Source organism: Cucurbita pepo, chromosome LG15 (genome assembly GCF_002806865.2).
Source record: "Cucurbita pepo subsp. pepo cultivar mu-cu-16 chromosome LG15, ASM280686v2, whole genome shotgun sequence".
Classification (NCBI taxonomy): Eukaryota; Viridiplantae; Streptophyta; class Magnoliopsida; order Cucurbitales; family Cucurbitaceae; genus Cucurbita; species Cucurbita pepo.
Genome location: NC_036652.1, coordinates 6,404,062 through 6,421,796, shown reverse-complemented (window position 1 = coordinate 6,421,796; position 17,735 = coordinate 6,404,062). Strand labels below are relative to the sequence as shown.

At 36.0% G+C, this 17,735-nt stretch overlaps 3 protein-coding genes across 6 annotated transcripts; 2 read left to right on the top strand and 1 right to left on the bottom strand.

Moving 5' to 3' along the window:
* Nucleotides 1-967: 967 nt before the first annotated feature.
* LOC111811336 (B-box zinc finger protein 20-like) lies at nt 968-2,537 on the bottom strand. 3 transcript variants are annotated; one of them, XM_023698125.1, is made up of 3 exons: nt 2,024-2,537; nt 1,359-1,790; nt 968-1,235 (listed from the first exon to the last, which is right to left on the bottom strand). In XM_023698125.1, exons 1-3 carry the CDS (start codon nt 2,207-2,209, stop codon nt 1,146-1,148), a joined length of 708 nt encoding a protein of 235 aa, XP_023553893.1. In that variant the 5' UTR covers nt 2,210-2,537; the 3' UTR covers nt 968-1,145. The 3 variants fall into 3 exon arrangements, with proteins under 3 accessions (XP_023553893.1, XP_023553895.1, XP_023553894.1); XM_023698127.1 differs by having other exon boundaries at nt 1,129-1,235; nt 1,364-1,790; XM_023698126.1 differs by having other exon boundaries at nt 1,131-1,235; nt 1,328-1,790.
* A 3,414-nt stretch (nt 2,538-5,951) lies between these two features.
* LOC111811486 (coatomer subunit alpha-1-like) lies at nt 5,952-13,667 on the top strand. 2 transcript variants are annotated; one of them, XM_023698358.1, is made up of 4 exons: nt 5,952-6,091; nt 8,324-8,560; nt 9,195-9,689; nt 9,996-13,667. In XM_023698358.1, exons 2-4 carry the CDS (start codon nt 8,353-8,355, stop codon nt 12,944-12,946), a joined length of 3,654 nt encoding a protein of 1,217 aa, XP_023554126.1. In that variant the 5' UTR covers nt 5,952-6,091; nt 8,324-8,352; the 3' UTR covers nt 12,947-13,667. The 2 variants fall into 2 exon arrangements, with proteins under 2 accessions (XP_023554126.1, XP_023554125.1); XM_023698357.1 differs by lacking the exon at nt 5,952-6,091 and adding an exon at nt 7,660-7,938.
* A 2,175-nt stretch (nt 13,668-15,842) lies between these two features.
* On the top strand, nt 15,843-16,788 carry LOC111811126 (histone H2A.Z-specific chaperone CHZ1-like). Its single transcript, XM_023697866.1, has one exon. The coding sequence runs from the start codon at nt 15,917-15,919 to the stop codon at nt 16,505-16,507; it is 591 nt and encodes a 196-aa protein (XP_023553634.1). The 5' UTR covers nt 15,843-15,916; the 3' UTR covers nt 16,508-16,788.
* Nucleotides 16,789-17,735: the final 947 nt, after the last annotated feature.

The window sequence follows — 17,735 nt, the reverse complement described above, 5'->3', positions numbered from 1 at the left end:
AGTATTTCACAAAAATATTTAATCTTGTTTAAAAAAATTGAAATAGACTCTTACACTCAAAAACAACTCTCAAAATAAAATTAAAAAAAAAAAAGGGTAAAATACGGTTTAATCTATTGAGAAATATTATTATTATTATTACTACTATGGTCGTGTTAGGAATTACAAACATCCAATGGTATGATATTATCGACTTTGACCATAAGTTCTCGTGGCTTTACTTTTGGTTTTCTCAGACAACCATGTACTAATGAAGACTTATTTGCTTATAAACCGATGAATTACAAACATCAAATGGTATGATATTATCAATTTTGACTATAATTTCTCGTGGCTTTCTTTTTGGTTTTCTAAAAAAAAACCATGTACTAATGAAGATTTATTTGCTTATAAACCTATGATTAACTTCTTAATTAGTCGATGTGTGACTCTTCTCACAACAATTCTCGACATGCCAAAGAGTTTCAAGGCGGCAACAGGTTCGATTTCACTAACCAAACTGACAGAGTGTTTGGTTAAGGGGGAGAATGTTGGGTATAAAGAAGATTAGACATAAAGAAAGGGATATGGAGTTGAGAAACCGGACCAAACCCAAATAAAAAAGAAAAAGAGTCCATGTATTTACACAAAAATGTATGGATATCTTTCCCGACATAAAATTTAAATTTATATCTAAGTTTGTTAATTTTTTAAATTAATTTATAATAAAGTGAAAGATATAAATTTTTTTAAAGTTCAGTTTATAATTGAAATAAAAATAATATTTAAATAATTTACCTAACTCATTTAAAAATTTACGTAAATAAAACTAATAAAAATGATAACTGCCAAATCTTTTATTATTATTATTATTATTATTATTCAACTAAACCATTTCGAATTAAATTTGATGGACCAAAAATATATTTGGCCTAAAATAATAATCTGCCAATGTCCCCAAACAAAAATAAGTTGTGTAGTTGCCAAATCAAACCAAACAAACAAATTGATTTCGATTCCAATCTCATCATAACCAGTTAAAAATTTACCAGATTTGTTTCAGATCCGAAGCTGCTGATGATCTGATCAGCAACCGTGCCATTTTTTCATCTTTACAAGTTGTCATGGAGATTTTAGCTCCATTCCAAGATGTAGTTTGAGAAATTTTACCTACAAATTTCGAGGTGTTGCCAAGTCTGATTGTGCCTAACGATTCTTGCTGGCTCTCCAGATTCTGATTCGCAAATTGCATTAAGCTGTACCGATCCAAAGAAGGAACCATTAGAATGAGAGAAGAAGAGGATGAAGTGTGAAGCAAGCAAGCAAACATGGAGGTTCGTGAAATTACTTTCACTCTACACCGAGGGTGTACTGCGAACCTTACAGAAGTGATTGGCAACGGCGGAAGGATCGAGAAATTCCTCCAAGCACCATTCCGGCAATGTCTCCAAATATTCCGATATGCTGCTCGTCGAGAAGGAACCGCCGTCGCTTGCTTGGCCGTCTTCGACCTTGTAATTACTTGTCGATGGAGCAGCTTTTTCAGCGGAATGAGAGCTGATTGCCTTCACGGCTATTTTAGGCTTCTTGCTGCAAGCGTGAGAGCTTCCAGTTTTAACATCCATCGCCGCATCGCAGCCATGGGAGGACGAAGATGTTTGGGACGAAAAACAAGTCGAAGAAAGCTTCACACCTGTGAGAAGAAATCGGCTGTGCTTCTGCGTATGTTCGTTCGTTTCGTGAATCGAAATGTCGCATTCTCTGCAAATTATTGCCCTATCTTGTTGACAGAAAACGAGCGCGCGACGTTCCTGCAAATGAAATCAAATTCTGTAAGAATCCTCTCCTTCTGACACCGAATCAACGATCGCCAAATTATTCCAACTCCACAAATCGACGAAACGAAGGATATCAGAAACAGACGAAACAAAGCAGATATTTCCAAGAAAGGTACAAAAGAACGCAAAGATTCTCTTCAACACCGATTCGATTTCACAAAAACCTCAAAACTCAAAACATAAACATTTTCCAGAATCAAAATTACCTGACAGATATCGCAACGAGGAGAATCCTTTTTGATCGGCTGAATTAACGAGAATCGTGAGTGCTTTCCAGCGAGCTTGTTGGCGCGGTGAACATGGAGATCACAGCCATGGCAAAGAGCAGCTTCATCAGCATAACAAAAAACAGAAGCCTCAGCCTGATCACAAACATCGCAACGGATCTTCATGATTCTTTCTTCAACAGAAAGAAATAAAAAACCGAACAGAATCTTGCAGCACGATTTCAGCTCTCTCTCTGTTCCTGCCTGCCTGCCTGCCTGCCTTTTCGCTATCTGAAAATTCTGAGGGTTGAAAGAGAGGTGGATTTAAAGCGGAAGATGGAGACAAAGTATTATGGGCTCTCGGCCATTACTGGACAAGAAGAACAGCTAAGATTAAAGCTCTTTATTGTTCTCTGACAATTTAAGAAAAGCTCTAGAAAAATCGGCCATGGCCCCCTTCTCTCTCTACCTTTCTCTTTCTACTGTGATTTCTTTTAAAGGAGATGCAAGTGGTGGGGGGCAAACCCAACTTGTGCTCTCCTATATACCCTTAATTAATATATATATATATATATATATATATATATATATTTTTTGTTGGACCAACACGATTCTATTAACAAATTGGGGACTTCCATCATCCAACACCTCCCCTTAATCGAGGCTCGACTCATTTTCTTTAGAAATTCTTTGTTCGATATTTGAGAATTTCACAATCTATTGGCACGACTAAGTTTAGGGCAGGACTCTGATACCATGTTAGACGAACACGACTCTCCAAAGTGATATGATATTGTCCACTTTGACGAACACGACTCTCTACAGTGGTATGATATTGTCCACTTTGACGAACACGACTCTCCACAGTAGTATGATATTGTCCACTCTGACGAATACGGCTCTCATGGCTTTGCTTTGGGCTTCCACAAATCCGACTCTCATGACGTGGGACTTCCATCATCCAACAAACACATGATTATTCCGTAAAGTAGATATAATAGAATTTTATTCCAATAAAATTTTAAAATAAATAAATAAAAAAAAGCTTTATTTTCCTAAATAATTTCAAATTTGTTGCCATTATTTTTTAAATAACTCTATTATTGTTCTAATTAATAGAGGTACTGGGTTGGGTTAGGTCAGGTCTTGAGCCTCATTCACTTTTTTTTTTAATCCAATCAAATTGTTTCATGTGTAATTTTTTTTTTAAATTTAAATAATTCTCGTTAATTTAATTTAATTATTTTTTTTGTTTATTTTAAAATTAAAATTTTTAATTTTAATAAAAATAAAATACCACCCAATTTTAATATATCTTTTAAAAAATTACCACTTCTTTAAATTAATAGTTTCCATTTATTTAAATTTAATCTAACCCAAATATATTTATAATGGCGAGTTGGATTGAGTTAGGTTGAATTGTTCAAAGGTTGATCCGATTTTTTCTAGTCATACAATATGTTTAACACAAAATATCATGTTCATATGTTATAATTTTCGCTTGTTGTTTTTTATTAATTTTTTTATGTGAATAATTATAGATCGATTTGTCATATTTTTCTAGTCATCTTGACACAAAATAGTTATAATTTTCACTTGTTGTTTTTTATTAATTTTTTTACGATAATAATTATAGATTGATTTGGGTTTGTTTGTGAATTTTTAATATATTTTATTATTTAAATAATTATAAATTGTGGATAAACAAAACTTAAAAAAAAAAAAAATTTGACAACTCAACAATCCCGTGAAAATTTTCGAGTTGGGTTGGGTTACCAATCCAACCAACCCGAATTTTTGGGTTGGATAAAAAAAAAATCCCTCAATCCAATCCAACCCGGACTATGTACACCCCTAAATTAACGTGACCCGACAAATTGTCGGTCATAATGTAACTGTTTTTTTAATAGTTATGTGAAACGTCTTACGTACACATTCAAAATACTTTTACCGTTTCTCTTTTCTACACTTGACAATACAAAATCGTCTATTACATTAGGAAGGTTTCCTTGATTAATTTCTTTACGTTCGGTATTAGAGATTTAAAAAGAATATCGCCGGTTCAAATATGTTAAAAAAAAAAAAAAACATTGTAGTAATTATCGGGACATACAAAAAAAAATGTAGAAATACTATAAGGGGACGAATTCAAATTTCATAGCGGTCGGATTTCAAACCCGAGACAACTACTTTCTAGGATTGAGAATTTGACGTTGTAAACGTACCAGCATTTTAATTGAGGACTTTAAAAAACAATGAAAAGAGTCATAGACTCGAATATAGTCCAACTCGTTGATCATAACGTATACAAGTGGACTCCTTCGTACGTCACCATTTTAAATTATAATAATGTTTAAAACGACAAGAAAGCAGCTTACTTCAGGTACGATTCGATTAGTTTGAATATTTAAATCTCGTGGTGGTTGGATTTTAAACCCTACGATAGCTACCTGCTAGGATTGGCAATTCAATGTTGTAAGGTACCAATATTTTCATCGAGGTACATACAAGTCTCGGCTTCATCTTCAAGATTTCTGAATATTAAAAAATTAAAAAAAAATTGTAGACTCGAGTATAGTTCAACTCATAGGTCATAATTATGGCAAGTGGGTTCGTTCGTCTGTTATTAATATTAACCTTTAAAAGGACAAGAAACTGGTTGAAGTTTTTTATTGGAAGTATTAAAAAAAAAAAAAAATTTAATAACCTGAAAATTTCTATCAACTCAATCCAAAGCTCGGTTGAGCTTTTGATTTAAATAAATAAAAATATTATAAATTTGGTATGAAAACCTTTCATTAATAGACATGTTTTAAAATCGTGAGGTGACGATAATATGTAACTGGTCAAAGTGGACAATATCTGCTAGTAGTTCAAGCGCTTGAACGGTTACAAATGATATTAAAGCCATACACGGGACATTGGGGCTCCAAAGGAATAGATTGTGAGATCTCACGTTGGGTTGAAAGGGGAACAAGGTTACATTTTAAAACCGTGAGGATGACGACGATACATAATAGGTCAAAGCAGACTCTAACAACCCGAATCAACCTNAAAGGGGAACAAGGTTACATTTTAAAACCGTGAGGATGACGACGATACATAATAGGTCAAAGCAGACTCTAACAACCCGAATCAACCTAACTCAAAAAATTTATAATTGAGTTGGTTTCATTATTTAATAAAGAGTTATTTTATAATTTAGGCGCTTATTTTTATCTTTTATTTATTTATATTATTATAAATATAATTATAAAAGTGACACACGTGTCGTATCATGTTAATTAAAATAATAATAAAATTATTAAAATGGATAATTGTAACGTGACATATTAATACCAACTTCGATGGATTGTATATGTTATCAACTATAGCTCACATGTTATGTTACTTCTTTATAATAATTCTAATTTATATTTTTCGTTAAATTAATAAAAATATTTTTAAATTTTGCATTTTTAAATTTTAATATTATTTTTAAATCTAAAAAATATTTAAAAATTTATCCTTAAAACTTAAAACAAATTGTAAAAAAATAAACATCTAGTCGTGACCTTTTCCTTCTCCTGCCACTTCGTCATCTCATCCGCTCTCTGTTCCTTCTTCAGATTCACCCACTAATTCCAATTCTATCCCACCCGATACATCAGTTTCACTCTGACGTTCTACTCGTACCAAACAGCCTCCAGCTTGACATAATTGTTAGATCATAAAAGTTCCACATCGGCTAATTTAGAGAATGATCGTGTATTTATAATTAAGGAATAATCTCTCTATTGGTGTGAGGTGTTTTGGGGAAGCTCAAACCAAAGCCACTAGAGCTTAGGTATAAAAGTCCACCTTACTTTTTTATTTTTATTTTTTTAAAAAATAAATTCACGAAGGAAGATGGGCTGGGCTTAGAGCGGGACTGAACCTTTGGACCCTAATTTCTCGATTCTCAATGGCTGGTGGTTAGCGCTCTCTCCCGCCACTCTTCTCACAGCTTCCTTCACTTCAATGGCGTCCGTCTTGCTCTCTCCTGCTCCATTCTCTCGCATTTCTTCTACTTCATCTTCTTACCGCCTGGTATTTCTTCTACCTCTCTCGTTTATCTATCTTTTGCGTTCAATTTATCGACGATTCTGGTTGTTTTTTTTGACATTCCTGTTCATTTTTTCTCCTGTTGCTACTTTGATTGTCGCGATGTCGAGTTGATCTAGTTTTCGCATCCGTGAACTGAATCGTGCGTTTGTTTTATATCATTTGCGTATATTTTTATCGAGATTTCTTCTCGTGTTTTGATCTTCTTTTTTTTTTTTCCTTCTCCTGTTTTTCTTTTTGGTTGTTGATATTACCGAGGTGATCTACATCTCGCGTCGGTTAAGCAATTGTGAGTTAACTGGCATCGGAACTATTGATGTGTTGAGTATATACATAGATGAACTGAGTTGATCGTTTGATTTATAGAGGTTTCTGCTCGATTTTTGATATTTTCGTTTTTGTTTGGTTGCTGTGATGACTGAGGGATCTAGTGTTCACACTGTTCATGTGTTGAGTATACATCGGAACTGTTCATCGTTTGTTAAGCCTTTTCTTTGGATTGAAGTCATACATACCATTACTCATAATTTTCTCTGTTTCTAATATATATATATATATATATATTATAATTTAAGGGTCTTATACTTTTAATTTTTTTTATTTAGTTATTTAATGGACGTTTAAATTTTTATTTTATGTTTAATAAATTTTTAATTTTGGATTTAATAAATGTTTAATTAACTAAATATTTTTTTAATTGCATTAAAAATTAAATGACTATTAAATATAAAATTATAATTAAAAAATATATATTAAAAATATCTATGATTGATTCAACCCAAAATTCAAATAATTTATTTGATATTTCTAAAATTTAGGAATTAGAGTAAGTTATTAACTTATTAAATATTTAAAGTGACCTTATTTTATTTCTATTAAAGGTATTAAAGGCCTCTCAGTGTTGGATTGAGTTGAGTAACTCCAACCCGACTTTCTAGGTTTAGTTGTCGATTTGTTTTTTTAATTATTTTAAAAAAATTATATTTGTCCCACAATACATATTACATTAATAACTAAAATCTTATGAATTTCAAATATCAAACCTACCATTTATCACTAACTAATTACAGATATTTTTAATATTTATAATAATTTTAAAAGTAGGGTAGAAGTTTGGTTGAGTGGTAACCTTATTTTCAAGTTGATCGGGTTGACAACCTGTAACAAAATTTGAATTTTCAGTTTTTTGAAATTTAACTCAATCTAAATTCGAAGAATGTCTAATCAACTCAATGTTTGTGGTTTGGGTTGAGTTGATGGCAGTGGACTCGCGATTGTGCGATACTCACTTCTCAGCAATAAGTAAGTTAAGCTTATTTGTTTTCGCGTCGGCTACGGCCACGCGATGTATGCTCGAGCCTCTAACCCTGATTCAAAAGGAAAGTTTTAAAAAATGGGACAGATAAATTTTGAAAGAAAGTTTTGGAAGCAAAATTTGAGAAGTTGAAATTAGTATTATATGAGAATGTAAGCCAGTCGGAATTTGTTGAATTTGTTGAGTTATTTGAATGTTAAGGNATAAAAAAAAAAAAAAAAAAAACAGTATATTTTTTTGATCCCTTGAAAATTCAGAAATTGGGTTAGAGGCCCTCTTAACTTAACAAGATTTTGTCTTCTTTCACTTCCAACCTCTCTCTGATTTTACTGGGAGAGATCAAAACCAGGCCCGAATCCAGATCCACCTCTTTGAGAATCCTCCCACCATTTTCTTCCCGCTTTTTCCTTTCGATCTACCACTCTCTCTCTCTAGCTTTGTTTCTGTAATAGTTCTTCCGGTGATCGGCTGCAACTTTCAGTTTGCTCGATCCCCCTTCATACTCGTCAGATCTGAGGTAACGCACTTGCTCTCAATGTACAGTTTTTTGTTTTCTGTTTCGTCTTTTTTCGCTGTTAGATCCTTCCTCCCCTTTCTCTCCCGCTCGTTTTGCTTGTTCTGGGCATGATTTTTTTTGGTTTTTATACGAAATGGTCGTGAATTTTACGGGGAAATGTTGGAGCTCCCGACTTGGGTTTTCTTTCTTTCTTTTCTTAATCTTTAAGAATGTTGATTTTGTTCTCTAGTTATTTGATAGTGTAATTTATGTTGATTGTTACTTAATTATTAAGTTTTTTTTTTTAAGGAAAATGGGAATGTTTGATTTGGTCCTTATTGGTAGGTGGAGAGTTTGTATTTATAGTTCTGCTGTTTTATTGGTTTTGAGGCAAATTATTTTGTAGAGAGGTTTGGCATTTTGTGTTCGGACAAGATGCTGACGAAGTTTGAGACGAAGAGTAATAGAGTGAAGGGGCTGAGTTTCCACTGTAAGAGGCCATGGATCCTGGCGAGTCTTCACAGTGGTGTGATCCAGCTATGGGACTACCGGATGGGTACTCTTATTGATAGATTTGACGAACATGATGGGCCTGTTCGTGGTGTTCATTTTCATAAATCTCAGCCGTTGTTTGTTTCCGGAGGTACACATTTGTTTTTTTCAATCTTCTTTCATCTTGGTCCTTTAATAATATAATGAATCTCATATTATTCCACTCTCTTGAACACAAAAATATCTAAATTTCACCTAGATGTAGTGTTTAATGGAAAATTTTGGTCGTGTTCCAGTTTGGTTCGTTATTGCACTGCATTTTGGTAGATCCCGGTGTTCTCTTTCTAAGGAGTCAGTAGTGTGTTCAGTGATTCAAAAATCGTGGATCTTATCCCAATGTTTGCAGATGCACGAGTATTTAAGCTCATAACCAATTTGACTGTCCGACTTTGTCAATGCTAGAGTACCCTCCAGTGTCAGAGGTTAAGAGATCTGAGCTGTAGTTTTTCCAACAAACCTCTTCCTTAATGATGTGTGTTTGAGTTATAGAAGAATTTATTTTTTGTATTTGAGTTGTAGCACTAGTATGGTTAAGTATTTGCAAAATGTTGCGAAGTGTCAATGTCGTAGAAGATGGTTGAATTGTTTCATTCTGTTTTTCTTTGTACCTTTAGTTTGATTATATACTGGCATTTCTGCAATATGGTAACTATGAATTACGCAAATAGCTACACCTCTTCTTGTGAGAAAGGAATTTGTTGTAAGTTGAAAAAGCTGTCTTTCAGGTGATGATTACAAAATTAAAGTATGGAACTATAAGACACACCGATGCCTGTTTACTCTTCTTGGGCACCTTGATTATATCCGCACCGTGCAATTTCACCATGAGTCTCCATGGATCGTGAGTGCCAGTGATGACCAAACTATTCGAATTTGGAACTGGCAGTCTCGTACTTGCATTTCTGTGTTGACTGGCCACAACCATTATGTTATGTGTGCTTCATTTCACCCTAAGGATGACCTTGTCGTGTCTGCCTCCCTAGATCAGACTGTTCGTGTTTGGGACATTAGTGCCTTGACAAAGAAGTCAGTGTCCCCCGCAGATGACATTTTGCGGTTGAGTCAGATGAATACAGATCTTTTTGGAGGTGTTGATGCTGTGGTTAAATATGTATTGGAAGGTCACGACCGTGGGGTCAACTGGGCTTCTTTCCATCCAACTTTGCCCTTGATTGTCTCAGGAGCCGACGACCGGCAAGTCAAGTTGTGGCGAATGAATGGTAACTACTTAAAAATTTAGCCTTCATACATTTACCTTCCTTTCTGTTAGAATATTCTCTTGGATGGTAAGAAATTCTGTTATAAATCCTAGACAAGTAATCTGAACTGCCTCTTGAATTAATGATAATAGGGCTGTTAATTGTCTCTATCTAATTAAGATTTCATTTGTTTTTCACCATATTCTTATGCAAAAACTAAATTTTTACACACTAAATAGGAAATGTTGAATAAACTGGCTCTTCTTTTTTCTGTGCTATAAGTTCGATTTTAAAAATTATTAAATACTGAATGTTTATTTTTTCCAGACACAAAAGCTTGGGAAGTGGACACATTGAGGGGTCACATGAATAATGTTTCAAGTGTTATGTTCCATGCTAAACAGGATTTGATCATATCCAATTCAGAGGACAAGAGCATTCGTGTATGGGATGTTACAAAGCGTACTGGTGTCCAGACATTTCGTCGTGAACATGACCGGTTCTGGATTCTTGCTGCTCATCCAGAGATGAACCTATTGGCTGCTGGTCATGACAGTGGCATGATTGTCTTTAAGTTGGGGAGAGAACGACCAGCTTTTGTTATTAGTGGAGATACTTTATTGTATACCAAGGATCGGTTTTTGCGGTTCTATGAGTTTTCAACTCAAAGGGATACTCAAGTAATTCCAATTCGACGTCCTGGATCCATTAACTCGAATCAGAGCCCAAGGACAATAGTGTATAGCCCTACAGAAAATGCTGTTCTTATTTGCTCAGATCTGGATGGTGGATCATATGAATTATATACCATAGCTCATGAAAGCATTGGTCGAGGTGATAGTCTACAAGATGCCAAGAAGGGCGTTGGCGGATCAGCAGTCTTTGTATCTCGTAATAGGTTTGCTGTGTTAGATAAAAGTAACATGCAAGTCTTGATCAAGAATATGAAGAATGAAGTCGTTAAAAAGAGTGTCCTCCCTGTTGCTGCAGACGCAATATTCTATGCAGGAACAGGTAACTTATTATGCAGAGCCGAGGATAGAGTTGTTTTATTTGATCTCCAGCAAAGAGTTGTTCTTGGTGACTTGCAAACCCCATTTATAAAGTATGTTGTCTGGTCCAATGATATGGAGAGTGTTGCTTTGCTTAGCAAACATGTCATTATCATTACCAGCAAGAAGCTTGTGCATCAGTGCACTCTTCATGAGACAATCCGTGTGAAAAGTGGTGCATGGGATGATAATGGTGTTTTCATTTATACGACGTTAAATCATATCAAATATTGTCTGCCTAATGGAGATAGTGGGATAATCAGAACTCTTGATGTCCCAATATACCTCACAAAGGTTTCTGGCAATACCATCTTCTGCTTGGATCGGGATGGAAAGAACAAAACCATAGTTATCGATGCTGCGGAGTATATCTTCAAGCTGTCCCTTCTGAAGAAAAAATTCGACCATGTAATGAGCATGATTAAAAACTCTCAGCTTTGTGGACAAGCAATGATTAGTTATTTGCAACAAAAGGGTTTCCCTGAAGTTGCTCTTCATTTTGTGAAAGATGAAAGAACTCGGTTTAATTTGGCTCTTGAGAGTGGGAGCATTCAAATTGCAGTTGCTTCAGCAACTGCTCTTGATGAGAAAGACCACTGGTACAGATTGGGTGTTGAGGCTCTTCGTCAAGGCAACGCAGGAATTGTCGAATACGCCTATCAAAGGACAAAAAACTTCGAGAGGTTGTCTTTTCTTTATCTTATAACCGGTAACATCATCAAGTTGTCTAAGATGCTTAAGATTGCTGAAGTTAAAAATGACGTGATGGGCCAATTTCACAATGCCTTATATCTTGGTGATGTCCGGGAGCGTGTTAAGATATTGGAGAATGTTGGTCACTTGCCCCTTGCTTATGTCACAGCTTCAGTTCATGGACTTCACGATGTTGCTGAACGACTTGCAGCTGAATTAGGAGACGATGTTCCAGCTTTGCCGGAGGGAAAAGTACCATCTCTCCTAATGCCCCCTTCTCCCGTTATGTGTGGTGGTGATTGGCCTCTTCTGAGAGTCATGAAAGGCATATTTGAAGGTGGATTAGATACTGTTGGCAGAGGTGTTGCAGATGAAGTAGAGGAGGCTGCCGATGGCGATTGGGGCGAGGAGCTGGAAATGGTTGAAGTTGATGGTTTACCAAATGGGGATGTTACAGCAATTCTAGAAGATGGTGAAGTGGCTGAAGAAAATGAAGAAGATGGTGGCTGGGACCTTGAAGACTTGGAGCTTCCTCCCGAACCAGAAACTCCTAAAGCTTCTGCCAGTGCACGTTCATTTTTCGTGGCCCCAACTCCTGGCATGCCTGTCAGCCAAATTTGGGTCCAGAGGTCATCTCTTGCTGCCGAGCACGCCGCTGCTGGTAATTTCGAAACTGCCATGCGGTTGCTCAACAGACAACTTGGAATAAAGAATTTCGCTCCCTTGAAATCAATGTTTCTCAATCTTCATGGTGGCAGCCACTCCCATCTTCGCGCATTTTCGTCTGCTCCAGTGATAACCCTGGCAGTCGAACGAGGATGGAGCGAGTCTGCAAGCCCAAATGTAAGAGGCCCCCCTGCACTCATTTTCAATTTCTCTCAGTTGGAAGAGAAGCTGAAAGCTGGTTACAGGGCCACAACCACTGGGAAATTCTCTGAAGCTCTGAAGCTTTTTCTTAGCATTATTCATACAATACCATTGATAATTGTGGAGTCAAAGAGAGAAGTTGACGAGGTAAAGGAGTTGATTATTATAGTCAAAGAGTATATATTAGGTTTGCAAATGGAGCTCAAGAGGAGAGAAGTTAAGGACAATCCGATTCGCCAACAGGAACTCGCGGCCTATTTTACTCACTGCAATCTGCAGCTACCACATTTAAGACTTGTCTTGCAGAATGCAATGACTGTCTGCTTTAAGGCTAAGAACCTTGCTACAGCAGGTAACTTCGCCAGGCGCCTGCTCGAAACCAATCCTGTTGTCGAGAACCAAGCAAAGGCAGCCAGGCAAGTGCTGCAGGCTGCGGAGAGGAACATGACAGATGCTACCAAGCTTAATTATGATTTTAGAAACCCCTTTGTGATCTGTGGGGCTACACATGTGCCAATTTATCGAGGACAGAAAGATGTCTCGTGCCCGTACTGCAGTACCCGGTTCGTGCCTAGCCAGGAAGGGCAGCTTTGTACTGTTTGTGATCTTGCTGCTGTGGGGGCAGATGCATCTGGATTACTCTGCTCTCCTTCCCAGATTCGATGATTATACCGCTAGATTGAGACTGTTTACGGCCATTACCTGAACTCACCTTTGCAGCCAAAGGTATTTCAATCGAAAGTTACGAAGCCATCAAAGCGGAGTAAACTTCTAATGCAAGGTCTGGTTTACTATCTCCTTTCCCTTGATTCTGTTTCTTTCCAACCTCTGTTTAGTTAAATATGATATTCAGAAATTCATGAATTTTGACTGTGGCTATTCTTTGTTAAGTTGTTCATAGACCTACATCGATTAGATTATTTTGTATGCACGTGTTTACGATACAAATATTAGAAGTTGTTTCGTAAATCCGATTATTTCCATGTTGAAATCGAGTTTTGATCTGAGGGAAAATGTAACATTCTATATTTGTTATATCTATCCGTTGTGTATTGTATGAAGCTTCTCCTTTTTATCAGTTCCTTTTTTGCAGAGAAACTGGTCTGATAAACCCCAAACAATGCCATTTGTGATACTTTTGCTCATAGGTTTTATGGAGAAACTGGTCAGTGATTACCTAAAAACTTTGGTAGTATTATAGTTCTGTAAATCATTTCATGATACTGTTGTTTATTTATTGCTTTTGTTAGCGCTATCAGCTCGAAATTATTGAATAAGTGAATAAGATCATTACGACGTGGCTGTCTCTTAGTGACCATTAAACGTAGGTTCGAAAGTTTGCATGTCTCTTAATAACTATTGAATACAAGTTTAAGGTGTTTTTGCAGTTTCTTTCTCATACATCTGCCCGTGCAAAACTACAAGTTGCATTGTGATGGTCTCCATGATTGAGAGATAGAGATTTAACATGACTTAGGTTAAGCTTCAATCGGGAACCTCGTGAGGGGGCTTTAGAAAGTACTGTCTCTTAGTTACCAGTAGTTACCATTAAACGTACCTCGAAAGTTTGCATATCTCTTAATAACTATTGAATACAAGTTTGAGGTGCTTTTGCAGTTTCTTTTTCATACATTTGACCGTGCAAAACTATAAGTTGCATTGTAACGATCTCCTCGATTGAGAGATAGAGATTTAACTTGACTCAGGTTAAGCTCCAATCGGGAACCTTGTGGTGGGTTTTAGAATGTCTCTTAGCGATCATTTCGAAAGTTTGCATGTCTCTTAATAACTATTGAATACAAGTTTGAGGTGATTTTGCAGTTTCCTTTTCATACATCTGACCGTGCAAAACTACAAGTTGCATTGTGACGGTCTCCTCGATTGAGAGATAGAGATTTAACTTGACTCAGGTTAAGCTCCAATCGGGAACCTTGTGGGGGGTTTTAGAATGTCTCGTAGCGATCATTTCGAAAGTTTACATGTCTCTTAATAACTATTGAATACAAGTTTGAGGTGATTTTGCAGTTTCCTTTTCATACATTTGACCGTGCAAAACTACAAGTTGCATTGTGACAATCTCCTCGATTGAGAGATAGAGATTTAACTTAGGAGACTTAACTTGACTCAGGTTAAGCTCCAATCGAGAACCTCGTGGGGGGTTTTAGAAAGTAAAGCATTTTCGAGATTAATACGGCTCGTTTGGTAAGGGCGTCATCTTATTTATGGAGGGTAGAACTTAACCTTCAAGGTTCAACCATTTACTTTTCCATTCAATTCTTCCTCTTGCTCCACTCAAAACTCTTATTCTTGTCTTCCTTTCCTTAAATTCAAGATCCATTTTGCCATCCATTGCTGACTATTGATATCTGAATGAAATTAATATGCGTGTATTATATAAAGAAATAAAGAGTTTTTAATTATGGCCATGCACATTTTGAATTATACTTTTTATTTAGTTATTATTCTATTTTTCTTATGGTGTTAACGCTTTGTGGTCCCAAATCGAGACATGATTTTGGTACAGAAAAGAAATGTCACCAAGGAGCTCAATTGCCTTATCAATAAATCTCCCTTCGTCTTATCGTATCTCTAGCAAACAAACTTTGAGTTGCTGAATCGGGCATAGAACAACGGTATATTGTTTTTTTGCTTGTTTTGAAAGTTCAGCTAATTGTCCACAAGCAAGGTAAGTAGGTCCATTACTGGCCGGGTGCACGAATATAACGAGATAAAGGGGGTGTGCAACCTAGAGAGATAACCATATCTCTTTTCTGAATGTGCTTTCGAGGTTCGGTTCATTTGGAAAAGAGGTCGGCGGTGAATATGTACTCGGGCCCTGTACACACCGTTTGTCACACCTTGGGAATGAGTTTCGCTCATTTATTCAATCTTTTGATACAAGCTATTCAATAACCGCTCTCTTGCTGTCAAAACTTAGAATTAAAATGTCCATCTTATTTCGAAAAATGTAATTACTTTTACGCTAAATATAAATTTAATCTCTAATATTGTAGTCTTGTTTCAATTTAGTTCCTTTCATTTAAAAGAAAATAGCTATTTTATGTTATAATATTTTTTAATTTAGTCGTTTTCCAATAATTTTATTCTCGTAGATGAATTAAATTTAAAATTATAAAAAAGAAAACAAATATTAGGGATTAAATTGAAATAAAAGCATTATAGAGTAAGCTTTATTTCCAACATTACTTTATTTAAAAAATAAATACATAGAATTTATTGAAATTGAAAAGAAAAATTCTAATTAATTTTTCAAAACATAAAGATTCCAATTATTGTACCAAAAAGTAGAAGAATAATAAATAATAAATAATAAATAATAAATAAATAAATAATAATAATAAAAAGTTAAAAACCCCCGAGGCGAAGGAAATTTCGCAAAAAGGACTAATCCGCAAACCAAGCGTAGTCCGCACGGAAGCTTGGCGCACAAGCCGAGTCCGTAACATAGTGTGGCTACGTGGCGTTCTCTCATTGGACACTGCACGTCAGGCACGTGAGCACGTTTTGACACCTCATAATTTCTACCCCTTTATATATTCCGCTGGAACAAGAAAAAGGAAAAAAACTGTAAAACAAAACAACCACCAATTCTCGAATCAATTTCACAGAGCGATAATGGAGGCCATGTCTGGAGCTTCGTCATCTTCCTCATCGTCTGTGGAATTCCATTTTTACGATGATTTCGAGTATGAATTTGTTGAAGATGTCGAACGCCTTTCGAACTGGGAGTTCCTCAATGCTTCTGATGCCGATTCAGAAATGGACGGAAATGGAGGCGAAAAAGAGGGTAAAAACTGCTGCGTGGTTGCTCGAATTCCTGAAGATCTCCGAGAAATTATTTCTCCTGTTGTTGTGGTGCCGATTTCTCTTGCGGAGGATCGGATCTTCGATCCTTTGGAAGATGTTTATTTCCTTCAGAATCACGCGGAGGACGGTTTTGCGTACGGCTACAACGATGCGGAGGAGGATGAACCCGACAAAGACGACGACGACGACGACGACGACGATGATGATGAAGATGAGTTAGATTTGGACGATGAACTCGTTCCGTGGTCTGTCAGTGACAAACTCGGACGGCAGCGGATGAGGAAATTGGGGAAAAGAGGATTTACGAGGATGTATAATTCGAAGAGATCGCCGTTTTTGTTCACCAAGCCTGGATGCGTCCGCGGCAAGCACGGACTCGGCTTGAAGCATAGTTATTAGAACAAGAACAGATTCAAGAACTCTGCTCGATCAAGTGCCTAAGAAAGGTAAACCAAATCGAATCCCAATATGACGTAGAAGCAAATACTACATAGCTGTAATAACAAGTATAGTGGTTGCGTTTGTTGTAAGTAGTTGTAGTAACTAGTTACCCTGTAAATCGAATTTGCTCTGATGGTTTCTGTTGATTTCCAAGGCTTGGATTGATGATGAACACTAACTCGAATATCATCTTCGTGAATTAATCATCAATCTTATGTCCACAAAAATTGTTACGCTAATTGCAACGCCTTGTTGATTAGCTGTTCGGTTGATTTGTTTGTGGTTCATGGAATTTGTTTCCAAAAATCTGGAATCTCTGGGCCACACAATCTGAACAACTGAATTATTTTGTATCATTTTCTCATAGAAAGCCAAGCGTCTGATCAAAACTGATGAGGCGTCATTGTTCTTGGAACACATGTCTTGCTCTTCTTTTCATAAGAACATCATAGGACTAGAACATAGTAAGATGTGATGATTGATCATAAACATCCTCATCTCGTTAGATCATAACTTCTCTAAAAGTTCTCACCTTTCACTCGTTAGATACAAAATTACAAAATTGAAACTCTAATCAATCGAAGAACTATGATCAAAGTTCTTTAGTTCTATTTCTTACCACAAACTTTATTATCTCAACTTCTCCCTACCTGATAATTACCCGATAATATGCTGTTGTTGTTGTCTTTCCTTACATTCTCATAGGACACCAATTTCAATTTCTCAACTCTGGCTTTCAAAATTCTCTTTCGAAATCTTTCTGTCTCGTTTTCTAGAACATTCTTAAATCGGGGTCAGAGGCTCGAGGCTCGAGCATACGTCGCCGAACGAATAGGGTTAACTCGCTTGGCCTCGCTTGGCCGAACATATCAGCTCCTAACTCGCTTGGCCGAACGAACAAGCTTAACTTGCTTAATAGGTTTTTCTTACTGCCCCACTAAAAATAATTTAAATAAATTAAACTTAAACGTCATCTCTTGAGATAGTTAAGAAGTCATTTACAAAAAGTAACAAATAAAAATATTTACAAAATTAGTAGGTCCCCTTTTTTTAAATTTTATTTTAAATATTTACAAAAACATTTAAATCTTATTTTATTTTATTTTTAAATAATCGTTATACTGATTTTGATATTAAAATTACAATATATATATAAACTGAATTTGTAATAATTTAGTCAATATAT

Bases quoted from the DNA above. Each gene is read 5' to 3' on its own strand.
- LOC111811486 (XM_023698358.1), top strand. From the start codon at position 8,353: ATGCTGACGAAGTTTGAGACGAAGAGTAATAGAGTGAAGGGGCTGAGT. The intron at 8,561-9,194 runs GTACACATTTGT...GCTGTCTTTCAG, and splicing joins GCCGTTGTTTGTTTCCGGAG to GTGATGATTACAAAATTAAA. The intron at 9,690-9,995 runs GTAACTACTTAA...TATTTTTTCCAG, and splicing joins CAAGTTGTGGCGAATGAATG to ACACAAAAGCTTGGGAAGTG.
- LOC111811336 (XM_023698125.1), bottom strand. From the start codon at position 2,209: ATGAAGATCCGTTGCGATGTTTGTGATCAGGCTGAGGCTTCTGTTTTT. The intron at 1,791-2,023 runs GTAATTTTGATT...TTTCATTTGCAG, and splicing joins CTCGTTGCGATATCTGTCAG to GAACGTCGCGCGCTCGTTTT. The intron at 1,236-1,358 runs GTTCGCAGTACA...GGATCGGTACAG, and splicing joins TTGCCAATCACTTCTGTAAG to CTTAATGCAATTTGCGAATC.
- LOC111811126 (XM_023697866.1), top strand. From the start codon at position 15,917: ATGGAGGCCATGTCTGGAGCTTCGTCATCTTCCTCATCGTCTGTGGAA.